Source organism: Salarias fasciatus, chromosome 18 (genome assembly GCF_902148845.1).
Source record: "Salarias fasciatus chromosome 18, fSalaFa1.1, whole genome shotgun sequence".
Taxonomy (NCBI): Eukaryota; Metazoa; Chordata; class Actinopteri; order Blenniiformes; family Blenniidae; genus Salarias; species Salarias fasciatus.
Window position 1 is genome coordinate 20,774,024 of NC_043762.1, and position 18,115 is coordinate 20,792,138.

At 43.5% G+C, this 18,115-nt stretch overlaps 3 protein-coding genes across 4 annotated transcripts; 1 reads left to right on the forward strand and 2 right to left on the reverse strand.

The window, feature by feature from the left end:
- Positions 1-852: 852 nt before the first annotated feature.
- LOC115405722 (cytochrome b-c1 complex subunit 6, mitochondrial-like) lies at positions 853-2,986 on the reverse strand. The gene is made up of 4 exons (XM_030115403.1): positions 2,822-2,986; positions 1,777-1,845; positions 1,311-1,472; positions 853-1,184 (listed from the first exon to the last, which is right to left on the reverse strand). The coding sequence occupies exons 1-4, from the start codon at positions 2,867-2,869 to the stop codon at positions 1,152-1,154; spliced, it is 312 nt and encodes a 103-aa protein (XP_029971263.1). The 5' UTR covers positions 2,870-2,986; the 3' UTR covers positions 853-1,151.
- Positions 2,987-3,160: 174 nt separating this feature from the next.
- On the forward strand, positions 3,161-8,464 carry nsun4 (NOP2/Sun RNA methyltransferase 4). Of its 2 annotated transcripts, XR_003933456.1 has the most exons (9): positions 3,161-3,256; positions 4,778-4,997; positions 5,132-5,291; positions 5,377-5,531; positions 5,650-5,810; positions 5,910-6,034; positions 6,146-6,278; positions 6,973-7,424; positions 7,534-8,464. XR_003933456.1 is itself a non-coding variant. In XM_030115402.1 (8 exons), exons 1-8 carry the CDS (start codon positions 3,164-3,166, stop codon positions 7,114-7,116), a joined length of 1,191 nt encoding a protein of 396 aa, XP_029971262.1. In that variant the 5' UTR covers positions 3,161-3,163; the 3' UTR covers positions 7,117-7,596. The 2 variants fall into 2 exon arrangements, 1 of the variants encoding a protein (XP_029971262.1); XM_030115402.1 differs by having other exon boundaries at positions 6,973-7,596.
- A 5,752-nt stretch (positions 8,465-14,216) lies between these two features.
- On the reverse strand, positions 14,217-16,431 carry dmbx1a (diencephalon/mesencephalon homeobox 1a). The gene is made up of 4 exons (XM_030115216.1): positions 16,266-16,431; positions 15,827-16,005; positions 14,786-15,185; positions 14,217-14,660 (listed from the first exon to the last, which is right to left on the reverse strand). The coding sequence occupies exons 1-4, from the start codon at positions 16,417-16,419 to the stop codon at positions 14,224-14,226; spliced, it is 1,170 nt and encodes a 389-aa protein (XP_029971076.1). The 5' UTR covers positions 16,420-16,431; the 3' UTR covers positions 14,217-14,223.
- Between the last annotated feature and the right edge of the window lie 1,684 nt (positions 16,432-18,115).

Sequence of the window (18,115 nt, forward strand, 5' to 3'; positions counted from 1 at the left end):
CAGGATGAACACACACACACACACACACACAGATACAGACAGACACACAGACACACACACACACACACCAGGGTCCAAACTCAAACTGGGGGAATCGTCCTAATGAGGCAGGAGTGGCGATAACTGTAAAAGGACAACCGGACAAATTGAGAAGGGAATGTAGGAACTGGCAGCGCTACAAGTGTACAGTTAAACCTGCTGTGTTAACCCTAACGCTCTTATCAGGAGGCCATGTAAACGCTTGGACACCACAAGAGGTGGATGTAGAAAGATGTCCAGTAAAATATCACATTTTATTCTTTGAAGGTAATCGATATCAATTAAACTCTTCACTTCGGCAGTTATTGAGAAGCAAGGAACCCCTTTAGGTGTCATTAACACCGAGTATTCAGCTGTCAAATCTGTCGGGTCACTTGCTCATAATTCTCTCCAAATTTTCATCTTAAAACACTAAAAATCAGGCTTACTCTGATTTTTGAGAAAGTCACAATGTTTGAACATTTTTCATTAAAGCTCCAATGCAATAATAAAAACAGAATTATAATGGTTGTTCACATACTGGCCTGCAAATATGCAGAATAATATATATGATACAACCTGGAGGCAACTAGTGACTCCAAGAACTTTACAGAAGATCTTAGTTGAAAAATTACACTTTGCGGCAGACGGTTCAATCCATTTCACCTGTTGCAGACAAAATGACTTGAGTTACTTTTACTACACATTCCCAGAAGCTGCTCATCATTGTGTCCAGTAAACATGACGAATACACGATATGAGTTCTCATAACTAAGAGCACTTAAGTTTTTTTAGAAACTTTTCTTCATTAAATAAATCTAACACGAAGACAACTCAAGTGGAAACCAAAGAAAACCTTTATTTTCTCATCCAGAAAAAAAAATCCACGACGGAGCCTGAGGTAAAGCCCTGTTGGAGCAGTGATCTTGCCGTTACATCAGAACCACATTAAAACATGACAGTCTGAGTCTTTCTTTGCATTAACTGTTGAAATTAAGTGCCAACAACACATCGTAGCAACAACCTTGACAAATACACACTGAAGGTTTTCCTGGATTTCAGGGTGGAACCGAGTATTTTACATTGTTTAACAGTTAAATAGACTCTAATCTGGGGAGGTGAGGGCATGCACATCATTTCACATTGTGGAACAGCTTGTGTGAAACCTGCAAAGAGAGAAGACAAAAAAAAATTAACACCATCACATAAAAGGCAGCCCATTTTCTGTAGTGGGCTTGTGCGAGAAAATACAACAGGGGAATGATGCCACGCATTTCATAAATCCTCCTTACACAATGGTCTCGTGCATGCAGGAAGTCAAAGAGTTCTTCTGTGCATTCCTCTTCTGTGCTGGATCTGGAGCCGACCCGAGCTTCACAGGCCTCCAGGCGCTCCTTGTAGTGCACGCAGTGTTCGGTCTGCTCACACTTCGCCCGTATCGTTTCTAAAGGGTCCTGGAGGACAAAACAATGAAGTTGGTTGGATTAAATTTTTTGACTATGAATTTTTGCATCAGCATGCATACATATACATGAGCAGGTATACATGATTGCAGGTATTTTTTCCATTTATCTAGGATGCAAAACTGGGGGGGAAAAAAAAGACACTGTAACACTATGAAAGCCATCAGGTTTATTAAAAAGCACCTGGAGTCCTGACAGGGCTTCATGGAACCAGTGCACATGTCTTCGGATGGATGTACAAGGTGATTTTTGTCTGCAGTGAATATTCATTCATAATTACTATAGAGAAACTTACCACCATCTCTTCTTCTTCTTCTTCCTCTTCCTCCTCCTCTTCTTCTTCCTCACCAGGTGCATCTTCCTCCTGGTTATTAGCAACATATGTGACATTAAGATGATTTCGCTCATTAAATCTAGTCCATATGAAGATCAGCGAGTTTAAAATATACATTTATAAAGAAATCAGATACAAAACGGTATCCATATATGCAAAAATAAAGACTTGCAGTTTCTGAACAATTATGCTATTAATGCGTATGTTTCATTTCTGATATATCTGAACTGCTTCAGGAGAAGTAAAGGCTTGATTGATATTGGAAATGAAGCATTGATAACAAGGTTTCCAAGGCTTCCAAGAGTGACATGTCTGAAAAAGCTAATTTAACTTTGACTCAAAAAAAGAAGTTTATGAGAAGGAAATCAGTGTTGAAAGTAACTTCCCCTAAAAATGAGGAGATCTTGAAGTCTGCATCTGAATTATCACTTCCGTTATGTGACGATCAAACTCAAATACTTTCGATTCATGCATATATATTCGGGGGGAAATATACTTTTCCATCCATCCACATACGGATTACTCGGCATAACGAGCTCTAACAAGAGACCGATGAAAGTTAATACACATAGCCAAAACATGGGTTTGTTTTTTTCTGAACTAGGGTCAATTTAAAATATTTTTTTTTAATCATCATAAACTTTGATCACTGATAGCTCAAAGCGTTGACCAGGGTGTAAAGTTTAACATGAAAATGCGATGCGGTGATTTTACCTCGGTGTGTCAAGGATAGCTAAACATTAGCCGGGTCTCTGTGTCGGAGGGCAGCCAGCGCAACTTACCGGTGAGATGAGAGTGACATCGGAGGTCAGTGACAGAACAACAATTCTACAGACTCTTAAACCTCAGATTTCTAACACTTCGTAAAACATGTATCTGTCAGTCATATTAGCTATAAATAAATCTAATTTAAAATGAACTAGTAAGGATTCGCCGCACAGTTAGGTAACCGCACACATGCCCCTGCAAAGCGGCTTAAAGCCACATAATCCTCACGTTTCCGTACCTCGTCATCGGGGTCTCCGTACGTGAGCATCTTCCTCTCGAAAACCATGATTAATGTCTTTGAAATGACACAAAAACACCGAAGAATGTGTCTACGGCTCCGCGGCGGCGCTGCGATAGGAGAGGTTGGCTGAGGACTCGAGGTCGGTCATCCGTCGGAAACTACGACAAGAACTCGCCGGAAGTGGCTTTCTATTGGCTAAATATATGACTGAAGTCTCTTTTAGCCAATCAGCATCGAATATGTCACGTGCAGGCCCACCCGCTGTTAGAGTTCAACGTACGGAACTGTTGTTTTGGACATCGAGGCGAAGTCGGAGGGAAGTAGAGGTTACACGTAGAGATGGCGCTGATGGTGGACTGCAGGCTGCTGCTGAGAAAAGTCAAAGATTTAAGAAGTTTAACGCCCAGAAGAAACCGGGTGAAGGAGAAATGGGTACGTACCGGAGACGCGAACCAACCAAGCTTTTGAAAAGATTATTTTAGGTTATTTTACAGATTATAGGGAACGCATCGTCTAAAAGCCCTTGAATTTCTCTACAATAAATGTGCACGTGCCTTTTGGAAAAGTGTCTGACATGAAAATAAATGATCAGGATTTTGCTAAATTTACTCAGTGTTGACTCTATAAATTGGCATTTCGTAACTGTTAAATTCCAGCGTTTAAGATGAGAGATTCTTAGCTAAAAATGTTATGACACATGTATGATGTTTCACCATTTTAGAATCTTCTTAATTACAAAAGGACACTTAAAATTATAAATATTACAATAATTTAAGGTAGTCATTGTATTGTTTATCCTTGCGACACAAAGAGACTGAAGCACATCACACCCAAGCTACTTGTGTCAAATGATTGTCTTCAGAATCTTACTTTTTGTCTAAAACAGTTAAAAGTGGTTTGAGCTTTAATGTTTATCAGATTTACCTGTAGAATTTGAAACACTGAGACTCTTAAGATGTTTAGGAAGAGGTTTAGTATTGTCAGATTCTGATGCAGACAAGTGAAACAGCTTTTAGTCAAACAAACTCTGAGGACTGCTTACACTGTGTCTTTTAGAGGGATACTTCAACATTTTGGCAAATTGGCCCATTTAGCGCAATTCCTTTGTCATTTCGAACAGCATACTTACTTTTTTCGTGCGGGCGAGTGAGGCGTTTATTTAGAGGCGAGTCGGGGAAGGTTTTCGGGACGGACACAATGGAGGTGAACGGTATTTTTGTTCCCCCTCGTCAAACTCATCAAATACACAATCCAACAACGCCAAAACACTTTGGTGGACACGTTATAATCTGCACATTCACTACGCTGTGAAATATTAATGCGAAATTATGAGATTGAGTTGTTTATGCGAAGATTGCTAAGACGGAACTACTTACTAAACATGGCATCTGGGCGTAGTGATTTCAAAAGAAAAAGTAGTTCCCAGTATTTGCTTCAGTGTCGTAACGCTACAATATTATTTGTTGGTGTTCCACAGTGTAGTGATGAATGTGCGGATTATAACGTGTCCACCAAAGTGTTTTGGGGTTGTCGGATTGTGTATTTGATGAGTTTGATGAGGGGAACCAAAAATACCATCCACTTCCATTGTGTCCGTCCCGAAAACCTTCCCCAACTCACCTCTGAATAAACAATAGCTCACCCTCACAAAAAAAGTAAGTATGCTGTTCGAAATGACTAAGGAATTGCGCTAAATGGGCCAATTTGCCAAAATGTTGAAGTATCCCTTTAAATTAGGCCTGAAAACAATTTGCTCAGGCCCTCCATTATAAAATAGGTTTTTACATATTTTACCACCTTTATCTTAAAGTTATTTATTTATTGTTTATGCCTTTTCATAATTTCATTCACCTTGGTTTAATGTATTTCCTTTATTTTTTATTGTAAAGCACTGTGTCAGCCTTGTGTCTGAATGATGCTATATAAATACATTTATATTTCTTTTCCTTCCAGGCTGCCACGCGAGTCAAACACCCACCGACCCGCCTGGCGCTGCAGCACTTTGATGCCACCTACAGTGGCCAGCTGGGGAAGATCTGGCCGTCGGTCAGAGTTGCTCTCCTGTCAGAGAGAAAATACGGAGCTCTGCTCAACCATTTCTCAAACCACAATGTTTTGGAAGACCTCCAGAGCCAAGGATGCTCAGACTTCATCAGTTACAGAGATGAAGAAGGTAGATGTTTCTGTGTAACATGTTTCTTTTGTAAGGACACTATAAGCTAAATGACTTAACAGGAAAATGAGAAACTGTGTTAAATGTTGCTCAGAACATTTGTTAGGGACTCACTGCAGTTTGATCTTCCTCAGCGGGTGAGCTGCGGTGCACAAATGAAAAACCTGAGGTCGGGTGTGTGGAGGAATCCACTGCTGACTCCGATGGTCAGCAGCCATCTGGCCTTCAGCTGAGCCCCAACATCCAGTGTTTCGTGTTTCCACGAGGAGACGTGACACGATTCCAGCCTGCTCGGTGAGGAAGAACTCATCCTCCCTGCCTGATGACGGGATCGCTCACTAAGGTGTCATCTGATCGTCGTGTGCGTTTCACTCTTTAGGCCAGACCTGTGCGGCCTGTTGAGTCACTACTTGATGGACGCTGCGTCTGTGCTGCCCTGTCTGGCACTGGATGTTCAGGAAGGCCACAACGTGCTCGACCTCTGCGCTGCTCCAGGAGGAAAGACCCTGGCTTTGCTTCAGACCCAGTCCATCAGTGAGTGGACGCTCTTCTCTCTTTCTGTCCACATTCACTTCATGCAAAGCCATTCTTTCTTTCTTCCTCTGTTGATAAATCTTCGTCATCCGTAAATCGTCCACTGTTTGTGTTCAAGGTTTTTTGTGTGTAAACGATGCATCTGTTTCTCGGACCATGCGACTCCGGAAGGTTCTCAACAGCTATGTTCCAAAGGAGTTTTTAACAAATGAGAAGCTGCGCATCACCTCGTTTGATGGCACACAATGGGGTGACATTGAAAGGAACACCTTTGACAGAGTAAGCTGCTCTCTCCTGTTGAGATTTCCTGATTGGCGCTAGTTGAAAAGGTGTGTCCACTGACTCCGTGTCCTCCTCCGCCTTTTTATCTGGGCTCAGGTACTCGTTGACGTCCCTTGCACCACAGACAGACACTCGCTCATGGAGGACGACAACAATATATTCAGTAAGAACCGGATCGGTGAAAGACGGAGGCTCCCTCAGCTGCAGGCGGAGCTGCTGCTGTGAGTGCCGATAAATCCAAGATAACATTATGCTATGAGCAGTTTCACTTCAAAGCTAAACAATATGATGAAAATGGTTCTTTCTTTTTTTTTTTTTTTTTTTTCCTGCAGAGCCGGAATACAAGCAGCGTGTCCAGGTGGAGAGATCCTTTACTCCACCTGCACACTCTCTCAAAGCCAGAACCAAAGTGTGGTTGAACAGGCTGTTTTTGTCGCTCGAGAGAACCACGACATCCAACTTCAGGTGAGTCAAACGCCCAGTGAGCCCCACGCTATGTAAACTCATTGTAGTACTGGTAATGAATTCAGGCTTTCTGATTCTGTTTGGTGGTCAAATCCACAGGTTTCTCTGTCCTGGTGTATTTTAATTACATTTTCTGACTTTTAATATTTTGTCAGAACAAAATTAGTTGTGAAGAACGATGGCTCGACATTTTTGAGCAATTTGAAGTCCACACAGCTGATTGATCAGAAAAGATAAAATACAACACAAGTCATCGTTCCATCGGGGAGCTTTGTCTCAAAATATCAGTGCTGTTAAACGTAGGCAATAACAGAAAAATGAAACAGGAAAAAAAACAGTGCAATGTCTATGGCTCTAGAACACAGGCCACACACATTACCTGTTTAAAGAAATGAAAACTTCATTGAAAGAACCAGATCAGCATATATAAAATAAATTTCACAGCCTTTGCGTCAGGTGGTTTAGTGGAGCATGACTGTCCATCAACCAGACAAGGTTCTCCTGGAAGCTCCAGCAGTGGCTGTGTCTTACATGGAGGGCATCACGTGACTGGTCATGTGAAGTTATTTAAGACCCCTAAGCTTTAAAAACACAAACAACTTTTTGCTGTTCACCATGAAGAGGTTCTTTTATAGAAACTTACATCAGAGTAAATTATTAATGATGTTTTTGTCCCGATCCTGTCCGCCTCCAGGTTGTCAGTCTCCGACCGCTCACACAAATGTTCCAAAACACTTTTTACTTCGCTCCCGACCTGCGCCTGGGTGAGATGGTTCTCCCACATTTAACCTCAAACTTTGGGCCTATTTACATGTGCAAGCTGAGGAGGCTGACTTAGACTGGGCACTGCTGAGCTGCGGGGGGAAAACAAAGACTCTGGAGCTGGGATTGTCTCTGCTGAGACATTAAACTGTTCTGCACAGAGTTTGAATCACCTGTCCAGTTGATGTAACGGGACCTTGAGGGCGTTGCTTCAGGAAAGCACTGAGCTGCACTTTCCCGTTCGCCCCGTAGGTGTCAACAGCAGATAAAGAGTGAATTTATCCTGTAACCTCTGTGCCCACTAGAGGACACTAAACCTGTGTGGGTGAAGATGGCGGGAGCTCCAGCATGTCTGTCCTCCTGCACTGTGAATCATGCATAGAGGTGATATTTCATGTTGCAGAGTGAAACACAGATTTCCATCAGAATTACCAGCTCTCTTTAACTCAGCTCTGGAAATGGGCTTTGACTTGTTTCCTTGGGTATTCATCAGGTTTGATGGCTTTGCCTAATAAAGCGGCGTGCGTCTCTGTGGAAGGATGACATAATGAACAGACAGGTAATGACTGATTTGACCATTTGGCTTCTCACATCTGAATATGCGCACCTTTCATTACTGGAGCTGGATCGACTCTGTTTTGCATTGGCATCGCTCAGAGTCCAAATGTTTCCTCTTATCGCAGCCTAATATGTAGCGAGAGGTGCCTCTTTTTCCATCACACCGCCGATGACCCTTTATGTTGTCCTGGCCAGGAAATGTAGCGTGAAAAAGGTGTGTGTGTGTGTGTCTAACGAATCCTCCATCCACATCCCACTGTCATTAAGCTGCTCCAAGTGCTGGAGCCGACTCCCATCCCCGTACGGGGACGGACGGCAGCCATGCGGCTCCCAGATGAACATTAAAGAGGCAGCAGAGAACTAAAATGGGATGGCTCGCCCCGTTTTGCCCCTCCGCTTTTTTATTCCACAGATGAGTGCAGATAATTTCCTGTGCGATTGTGAGTGATTACTGTATTACTGCGGTAAAAGGGGGATGTATCGGGGAATGCAGAGGGAATTAATGACACATAAAAACTATTTTTGTATTGACTGCGCTCGTCCCCAGGGCCCTGAATGCCTCTCCGCATATCTTGTGATTACCTAAACGTATTGTAAATATGTGTTTCCTATGGGCTCCTCCATAAATTTACATGTTTTAACACTCAGGAGACGGCAGACTGTTAGAGATGAGTTACTCTCTATTCCTCCTGTCTATAGACGCGAATGGCTGCCTGCTTTATTATTGAATTATCCAATGAAGCGCTGTGCATTTGTGTCCCTGTGTGTAAGCCTGTGTTAGGGAGACATGCTGTGTATTAGAAAGATGAATATTATGGATTTAACAACACAACCTAGCTTCTGTTGTGTTACATTTTTTTTGTTAATAAAAATGCAAAAAACTGTAATAGTCTGGTTCTTTCACCTCAAATCACAGCAGCATGAGAATTAATCTCCCTGTACACATCAGTATTATGCTCCATACATCAAAACACAGTATGAAATGTGTGTTTTCAGCTGTTCGAGGTGAACGGTGATGTCTGTGTGTTTTGTCAAGCCTCACGTGGAGGGCAGCGCCGAGGTTTTGTGTGTTTAAAGCGGACGCCGGCGTTCCTGCTGTGGTGCTTCCAGCCCAGAGGTGAAGATCAGACCTGATCCCCAGAAGCGGTGGGAGAGCAGATTTCAGCAGTGGGGGTCTTTGTTAGCGATGCTCCGTGCAGACGGAGCCCAGCAGGATGCTGCAGCCACAGGCCGAGCAGAGAAACACTCCGGAGGATTTCTGCCTTCCTTCAGATTACAGGCTGTTCCTGTCTTCACTGTTCAGCTCTGAAACTTATTTCTATTACAACGGACTGCAATGTCAAGATGAAAGTCAGTGACACTTTTTTACAATTCGTTGTAAAAAGTTTGTTTCATTTCACTTTATTTCTTGAGGGTTGTGATCGGTTTGAGAAATCTCTGCTTCACTGTTCGACCTGCTTCAAACTAGACTGATCAAAATCACAGGAGGTAAAGATTTTGTAGTTTACTTATTAGTGGTCAAATAAATACGAGCAGGTCCTCAAGTTAAATACACTGATCTCAGAATGTTGTGTTCAAGTCATGTATTAAAGAACTTTTCTGTTGGGTCTTTCAGCTTTTTTTCAAGTAGCTCTAATACTCCTCGTAGAGTTTGGGAGATTTATTATTGAGAGTAACACACACACACGAAAAAAAAAAAACCTGGTGGATATACCAAATGAACTGTTTGAAAACTAGGATGAGTCTTAACAAAGCACATTGAATCTTTAATATATGACAGATTTTTCCCCGGGACAATATCTTTGCTTTTAAAGTAATTTTCAAGATGGTAGCTTAAATAGAAAATGTCTCAAAAGTAATTTAAACATTTGAGTACCTGTGTGTGTGTGTGTGTGTGTGTGTCTAGACTTTTTTTTTTTTATCAGGTCTGAAAATAACACTATTGATCTCATATTGTCATTCACTTCCTTTTTCATATCTTTTGACGGTGTTACGTAATGTAGTCGTGCACTTTTCTGTTGCGGTTCACAGCAGGAAGTGTTAACCCCCCCCCCCCGGTCCACACACACTCCTCCATATTGCTTCATAAACCAGACATGTTTTGGGTGTGTGATCTGAGCATTCAGACAGCCCCGATGCTCCGTGAAGCGGCTGAGAGCGCCGCCGCTCCACATTGGAAATGCAGCCGTAGGTTTAGGCTGCAGCCAGATTAAGAAGAGAGAGAATGGGGGTTTTCTTCTCTCTAAGAAGATTACCCGGGGAGGGGCGAGATGGCAGTCAGAGTGTTTAAGAGAAAAAGGACAAGAAGAAAATGGAAGATGAAGTGGAACTAAAGGAGGGTGGCCCTGGATACACAGTTTAGCCACCTGTTGTCTGCCTCTTCATATCACTCTTTTCTTTGTTTCTCTGGATCTGTAACTTATTTCCTTCAGATGCATATTCTGAAAGTTATCTGCAGTTATAGCAGCTATTTAAATTATTTCTGTAAAGTTTTTGGGACACGTTCAAGTTGCTTTTCTCTCTTTTTTTTTTCCACCTCACTGACTTTGAGGCCGGGTTCTGCTGTTTGCATGTGTGTGAGCCTGATTGTACTTGTGATCCCTGCTCTTTCAAGTTGATGCTGGTGGTTTCTAGGAGGGCTTTGATGTGTATCTGGGCAATGCACTATTAGAGGGATTTCCCTGGGCCTGACAGCTCAGAGAATATGCTGCGAAATGGCAATGCCACTGGGCTAAAAGAATGCTGGAAACAGGATTAGGATCATATTCTGGCAGACCCTGTCACCTACTCAATGGGCCAAGGTTTCTAATGCTGGCACTTTTCATTCTCGCCATGGTTAAAACCTTTAAGAGAACCATGGAGAGGAGGGGGAAAAAGCACTGATTGAATGGTACACTGTGATTTTTGTGTGGGGGTCCTGCTCCAAGGCTGTGTGTGCGAGTGCGTGTGCGTGCACACACACACACACATGCGTGCATAACAGAGAAAGAGAGTCAAAGCACTAGGAGCAAGCTGGTGGGCCTGTGTGGATCAGGTACAAAACAACTCTTGTAGAAAATGTTTAGGGCTCCTCTTTAGTGCAGTTTGATTGTGATCATTAGCTTTTTAAATGCATTTTATGAGAGAAATTAAAGTAAGACCTACTTGCCAGAAACCATCGAGGCAAAGAGAAACTGATAAAAATGTTAATGGGAGCAGCAAATTGAACATTTAAGATGGAGCCACTTAATCTTTTTTTACTATTATAAACACAGGATATTAGGCCTGCTGCATGTTAACTATCTCTTCTTCTGCACTTATGTATTCCTTGCTAGTTTCATGGAGCTGAAGTAAAACCTTCACACTCAAATGTATCAGAAATTGCAGTTATAATATGTATAAAATGACAAACTCGCTGCAAACCGTAAAAAAAACGTAATACCAAAATCCACTTTCTCAGTTATCTGTTTTCTTCAATTCAGCTCACATCCATTTCCTCATTCTGATAGTTTTTAGAAATATGTATAAGAACATTCAGCAGCATCGACTGCATCTTTTCTTCCAGGGTGAAAATGACTGAATATTAGATTTATAGCTTCAGACTGTGTCCACTACCAGTCAGGTGATGGATTTTCAAGACTGACACACACACACACACACACACACACGATCACCTGCTTAAGGGGAAGTCGATGGAGATCAGTGTGTGCCTACAAACAGATGGTGATGCTGCTGGTGGTGAACGTGCAGCCCTGAGTGTTAAGAGACGGAAGCACCTGATCCAGCATCGAGGGCTCAGCACACTTGACCCTGCAGCGGTACAATCTAGCATTCCCCGTTCACCCCCCCAGGGTGAGTGTGCGCGTGTGTTCGGGGGATGGGTGTTAGGAAAAGAGAGAACATTTGGAACAAGAGTGTCGTTATGTTCTGCGCAACCGGCGCCCCACGGGAGGAAATCCTGCCATGTCGCCGGACAGATTCCTCCTCTGGATAACAAGGACATTCGGTCTGGATGCATATCCACACCACGGGCTTATCAGTCACACGATCAAGTCGCCCTTGGTCGAGGACACACTCTTATGTGGTGTAATAAAAAACAACAAGGTGAGGGTGAGGCGTTCGGCCCACATTAACTCTGCTGATCTGCTGGGATCATTATCCTCTATCTGCTTATTGGAGACAGTTCATTCATAAACGTGTGGAGAAATCGCTCCATGGAGCAACCAGGGAGTGTTAGTTATTTACACACACACACACACACACACAGGTGGGAATATATATTCAAGGCCGACTGAATTAACAGCAGAACAATGTCACACAGTCAGAGCGATGTACTTGTAATGCAAGTAAAGTTTAGTGTGGAAGAGCAAGGGCACATTTCCAGAGGATGTAACTGAGATGCCCCGCTGCCCTGCATGAGAGTGTGTGTGTGTGTCTGTGTGTGTGAGTGTGTGTGAGGGGAGCTGGGTGGGGGTCTGTGCGTTTTGACAAACCATGCTGTTAAAGATATAATAGCAGCATAATCACGGCCCCGGGCTGCCATTCTTCAGGATAATGGCCTGCTTATTCATTGGGGATGCCTTATGTCTCCACGCCGCTTTTTGTTTTTTGTCTCTTTTTTTTTTTTTTTTTTTTTTTTAGATATTTTAGTGTACGTTGTGTTTTTTCTCTCTCTTTTGTCTCGTGCTCTCTGTCAAGAGGCAAATTCTCACACATTTTATTTGTAATTGCTCATTCCGTTTAACCTTCTTTATCCTGTGTTTGGATGCTTTCTCTTTACTTTGCCATTTCCTTTTCTTCTCAATATCCATATTTCCTCATTTAAAATGGAGAAAACCTTAAATACTTCTCCTGTGTGTAGAATAAAACTTGCGTTTACCCATTTCGGACTGTTTGCCGTAGATGTTTTCTAGTAAACAGTGAGCACAGATAGAGAGGTGTTCATTATAAACATCTTCAAGCAATTCTTTTTATTGGCAATTATTTTACAACAACACTAGTTCAACTCTACATTACTGGGAAGAGCAAACGAAAAGACACTGAAAATGGTCCAATCACTCCTCCCACCACCGATATAAATCTATCTACCAGTGGACCAGGTCGTCTGACAGGAACAGCATGGGAAACAACACTAGAACTCAAATAGAGTCAAGACAGCAGGACACAGAGGACTCGGGTCAATAATTCACTGTAATATCTTCACTTTCTTCCTCTTTTCTCTCTGGATTGTTGCAAAAAAATGGAAGTGTTTAGTTTTTTTACAAATCCAAATTTGTGTAATTGATTTTTTTTTCTTCTTCATTTTAATTCCATAAAATAAAAAGCACATTTTAAATAGTAATTGAAACTGAGAGCAACAGACAATCGAGCGAGAGAGGACGGGGCAGACGGGGCTGTCGAGGAGCTCAGCAGGTACAATCTGACAGCCAGAGAAACTTCCGAGTCCATTATCAGCTATACAACAGAATAGGAACTTTACAATTACCTTACCAGTAAACATTAATAGATAGTCTTTTTGTATTTTACATATTAAAATAATGTGCTTTTTTCATTTGAAGACATCATCTTCCAGAACACATTAACAGAAAACCTCAGAGATGTGTGTGATTTTCCTTGTCAAGTGCTAACAGTCGGCGACTTTCAATGAAAAGCAGCATGTTTCCTCAAGAAAAAAAATTAAGGCTCGAGTAATTATTCAGAAAATGTGTCGACCATACTTAACCAGATGACTCAGTGCGTTTCCCATCACTTTGTACTGACAGAAATGGAATCAATTCAATGCAAAGTGGTGTGAATCTTGCTGCTTGGCTGTTTCGCCGTCCAGATCTTCTGATTTTATATGTAATGCATGTTTTTTAATTGCATTTGCCCCAGCTCCCTCAGCCCAGGGCAAAATGTAATTAAAAGCTCCGAGAATTTAGTCACTGAAATCATTTTCTCATTATGGAGCCAGCCTCTGTACAAAGTGGCACATCACTGGCCATTTAACTGGTAAATTAGTCACTTTTAATTATGCTGTTGAGGACAACATGGCTTGTTTTTTTTTTTTTTAATGCGCTGTTATGTAGTACATGCTATGTACAACACCACACTGCTTCACTGCATGAGTGATACCTTTTTTTCCCTCCTGGCCAGCGAGCCTAATTCGTTCCAAAGTGCCTCATTTATTCACATTATTCTTGTAAACATCATTTGCATTGTCTTTTAAACTGAGTGCATCCATCATCAGCTGTTCACATTTTATCAGTGATTTGTTTTTTGTTTCTATTTTTTGAACATGTAGGGCGTTCAGAAGGTCCGGCGAGGTCGGCTGAATACGTCGACCTTAATTCAAGGTCTCAGTAATACCATCATTGTCCTTTGAACATTCACTGGAATCGTCGCATCTTAACGTCACGCTGTTCAGAGTCTTGAGAGGATTTTGTTTTTTTGTTTTTCCGCTGATACACTTTTGGATGTGGAGCTGCAGAAGAGGCCGTGACGAGACGGACAGCTGTGAAGTGTCGTCGGTCCCGGCGCACGGCGGCTTGTTTTACTTGTGGGACGTCTCGGTTTGTCCCAGAAGAGGCGCGCATATTGATCCCTAAAGAGCTATCACAGTCACACGGACATGCAGTGGGGTGGGGCGGCGCGCCGGCCGAGGCTCTCAGTTAGACATGGAGTCCAGCCCCAGCGAGGCGGCGTGCTGCTTGGCCCTCAGACGCAGGTTCTCGATGCTGGTGGTTTTGCTGTTGTGGCTGGCGAGGCCGCCGGCGGCGGACGCCTGCAGCAGCGGGCTGTTCCACACCTGCTGGGCGTGGTGGGACAGGGACTGGTAGTAGGACTGGCAGGGCAGCGAGCCCAGCGGCGCCGGGGGCATGTTAACATTCATCCCCAGGTACGGGAGAGTGGACGGGGCGGCGAGGTCGAACGCGGGGTAGTGCACCAGGTTGTTGGTGGCGGCCATGTGCTGCCGGAACTGCTCCTGCAGGCGGAAGAGGCTGAGAGGGGACGAGGAGTAGGAGTGGCTCTGGGAGAGCGGGGCGCCGGCCAGGCTGCTGCTGGAGGAGGACGGCGTCACCGACGGAGACACAGCAGGGGAATCTGGACAGCAGGAGGATTAGGAGAGTCGTCGTTAGCATGGAAATTTCTCATTAGTCAGCTGCTCAGTGAATTAAGAGGCAAAAAAAGGAATTTAGCTCAATGTTCAGAGTATTCTGTGGTCTTACCGGGCTTAGGACTGAGTCTTTTGCACCCAGGAGACACGTCCCCCGGGGTCACTGCCCTCTCACACGTCAGCTCCTCTCTCTGAGATTTGCCCTCGTCCTCCTTATCCGTGGCATTATCCTCCGTCGCCGACTCGCTGCCCGAATGTTCCGCTGACGTGACGTTCAGCTCCATGTCCAGCGGCACGGGGCGGACCAGCGGACCCTCGGCCTCCAGGGAGGAGGACGAGGACGAGGCGGACAGGGGGGGCAGCTGGGCCTCAGGGAGGACAGTGGCAGAGGGAGGTGTGTCCTCCTTTTCTCCTCCTCCTTCTCCCGACACCTCCTTCTGCTTCTGGAGCTGCTCCTTCTGCAGGCTGCGCTGCTTCTTACGGAACTTTGCTCGGCGATTTTTGAACCAAACCTGAGAGAAAAACAGAAGAACTGACTTAATAACAGCAGCGACACCGGTGATAAATTCTTCAAATGAATTTCAGCTGTGTTTTAAAAAATACATAGAGTGAATTAAAAGTATAACATGCAAATGTGCATGTGAATTTATACCTTTTCATTTGATTTGGATATACAGTGTAATATATATTTCAGTGCAGGACAAAGAAGTATTTTCAATATTGCCTGAGCTGTTTTTAAGCAGCCAATATTCTCCTTTAAAATATGTGTTTTATTGAATTTTGAAATTAAACTATTTCAACACACACATAAAAATTCCAACATATTTAGCAAAAATAGAATTAAGATGACTTCTACTTAAAAATCACGTTACACTGCAAAAAAGGTAGCCCAAATATGAGATATCAACACTAAATGTAACACAATTACTCTTAAAACTAGTGAAATTATCTGTCCATGCAGCAAGTAAATGTTTCTTAAAAAAAAAAAAAGAGGTTGAGAACTTAAAATCAAGAAATAAATCTCTCTATCTTAAATTTAAATCAAGTAGGATGAGACAAGATGGATGAACTTGATAAGATTTTGAGCTTGGGCCATTTTTGCAGTGTTGGAGCGTCATATTTCAGCGTCACGTGACGAGGACGACGGGCCTACCTGCACCCTGGCCTCGGGCAGGTTGGTGCACATGGCCAGCCGCTCGCGCATCACCACGTCCGGGTAGTGGGTCTTCTGGAAGGTCTTCTCCAGCGCCTCCAGCTGCTGCGCCGTGAAGGCCGTGCGGCTGCGGCGCTGCTTGCGGTGCTGGGAGCCGTAGCGAGCCTCCAGGATGATGTCTTGAAATGCGCAGCCGTTGGAAGAGAAGGCGAGCGGCAAGTTTTATTTTACTGAGCACACACGCACACACACACACACACACACCGCAGTGTAATGCGATGATGAGGAATTTTTAATACGCAAAAAATTCGATAATACAACAGAATATGGTGTAAATGTAAAGTAATTCCAGCAAGAAATCGCCTTTTTTTTTCCCTTTTTTTAATTTGAGACAAGTTCTAGAAAATGTGTGCGTGTTTGTGAGCGTGCACTCAATTACCAGCCAGTCTTTCAGCCAGCGTGAGCGCGTGCACGGAGGGCCGGTAGTCGGGCGCGTGCTGCGCCTGCTGCGCGGCCTGCTGGTGCAGGTTGTACATGGCGCTCAGGGAGTTCATGGCGTGCAGGGAGTAGCCGTTCACCCCGTAGTGCTGCATGGCGGGAGGCCGCTACCTGCGGACCGGGACGACAGACAGAAAGACAGACAGACAGACGGTAAGCACGTGATCTCAAACATCCCGCGACACGCGCGCTTTTTTTTTTTTTTTTTTAATATATTTTTCGTGAATGACAGCGTCCTCGCGCGCTCAAGGGCCAATAGATTTAAATGTGGGCACTCAGACTAAAGTGTTATCCATTAACATCCAATTATCGCTCTGCTCAATCCATTAATTATACAAAAGACTTTTAATTGGGGTAATTATCACTCGTTCCTATAATGAACCGTGACGGATGCCTTATTCATGAATGTGTGCGCTCCCGGAGAAACCAAATCCCCGATGAAAACGTCGCTTTGACAGATCAAGGCTCTGATGAAACGTGTTGGAAAGTATATAATATAAGCTGATTTGTTCCGGGTCTCGGTGGGAAAACCTGCAACCGGATGGAAGATTCCTGATTGCGGAAATGCGTCAAGGCATTTTTAGACGCCGATCTTCTGGCAACATATAACAACAAAACTTATCATGCATTTATTGTAATTTCGCATAATTTACTATTAATCTATGTGCGTGAACACGTTTATATTTTAAGACACGGATACATTAATTTCTTGGCAGTCTGTCACAAAGTGCCAATTTCCAAAAGTCGATTCAGTACTTCTCCTTCACGACCGAGATTTTCATAGAGGAAACGCTGGAGGACACGATTAGATATGTATTAGTAGCAAGGAGGCTGACAGGAAGGGATATCTCCGAGGCCCAAACTGTTATTAGAACTATTACAGCGGGACCACGGGGGAAAGATATAAATCTTCCTGCTGCGTGACAGGGAGGTGTCCTGGGAGAAGGGCAAGTTCGTGGACTTGAAGAGAAAATTCACACAGTAGCTACTTTGGAAAGAGCCAAAACGTCGTCCTTTTACTTCTTTCTTCTGGGTTTGTTTAAATGAATTGGCGACGTTTAGTGTAAGAAAAAAAAAAATGGCTCAAATAAAGATAAACTACACTTCTTCACCTAAAAATCATGTCATGATGTTGAACGATAGTGAAATTTTATATGCTTAAATTTACAAATGGAAACGGTTACTGAATATAATTGATTTATTATTATTATTAATATTATTATTATTATCGATAATAATAATAATAATTAACTATTATATACTAAACCTGTTTTATAAAGCAGAATACACTGGGTGGTCGGTTGTTGTTTATTTTTGTGTGTGTGTGTGTGTGTGTGTGTGTGTGTGTGTGTGTGTGTGTGTGTGTGTGTGTGTGTGCCCGCAGTGCCCATTCCCAGCCTATTAAGTGGCTGCGGCGGCTGATGAATGTGATCAGAGGGCAGTGGGGAATAGTTTAATTCTCCGGGACAGAAGGTGCTTCGCTAAACATTTACTTTACTCCCCCAAGTATTTGAGTTGAATGGGCCCCCCTCCCCCCCCTCCTCCCTCCTCCCTCCCCCCTCCTCCTCCTCCTCCCCTTCCCCTCTCTCTGGCGGCCTCTTATCCCATCGCCCCGGGGCAACGTTTTGGCTGAGATGTATGGCTTCTCCGCGGGTAAAAATATGCATGTTGATCCCCATTTGGCTCCCCGTCTAATGGAAGTGCAAATAGGTTTCGACTGCGAGGCCCTCCATTTATCATCACCGCTGACACGGACGGACGGACGTACAGTGAAACCGGGTGGCCAGCCCT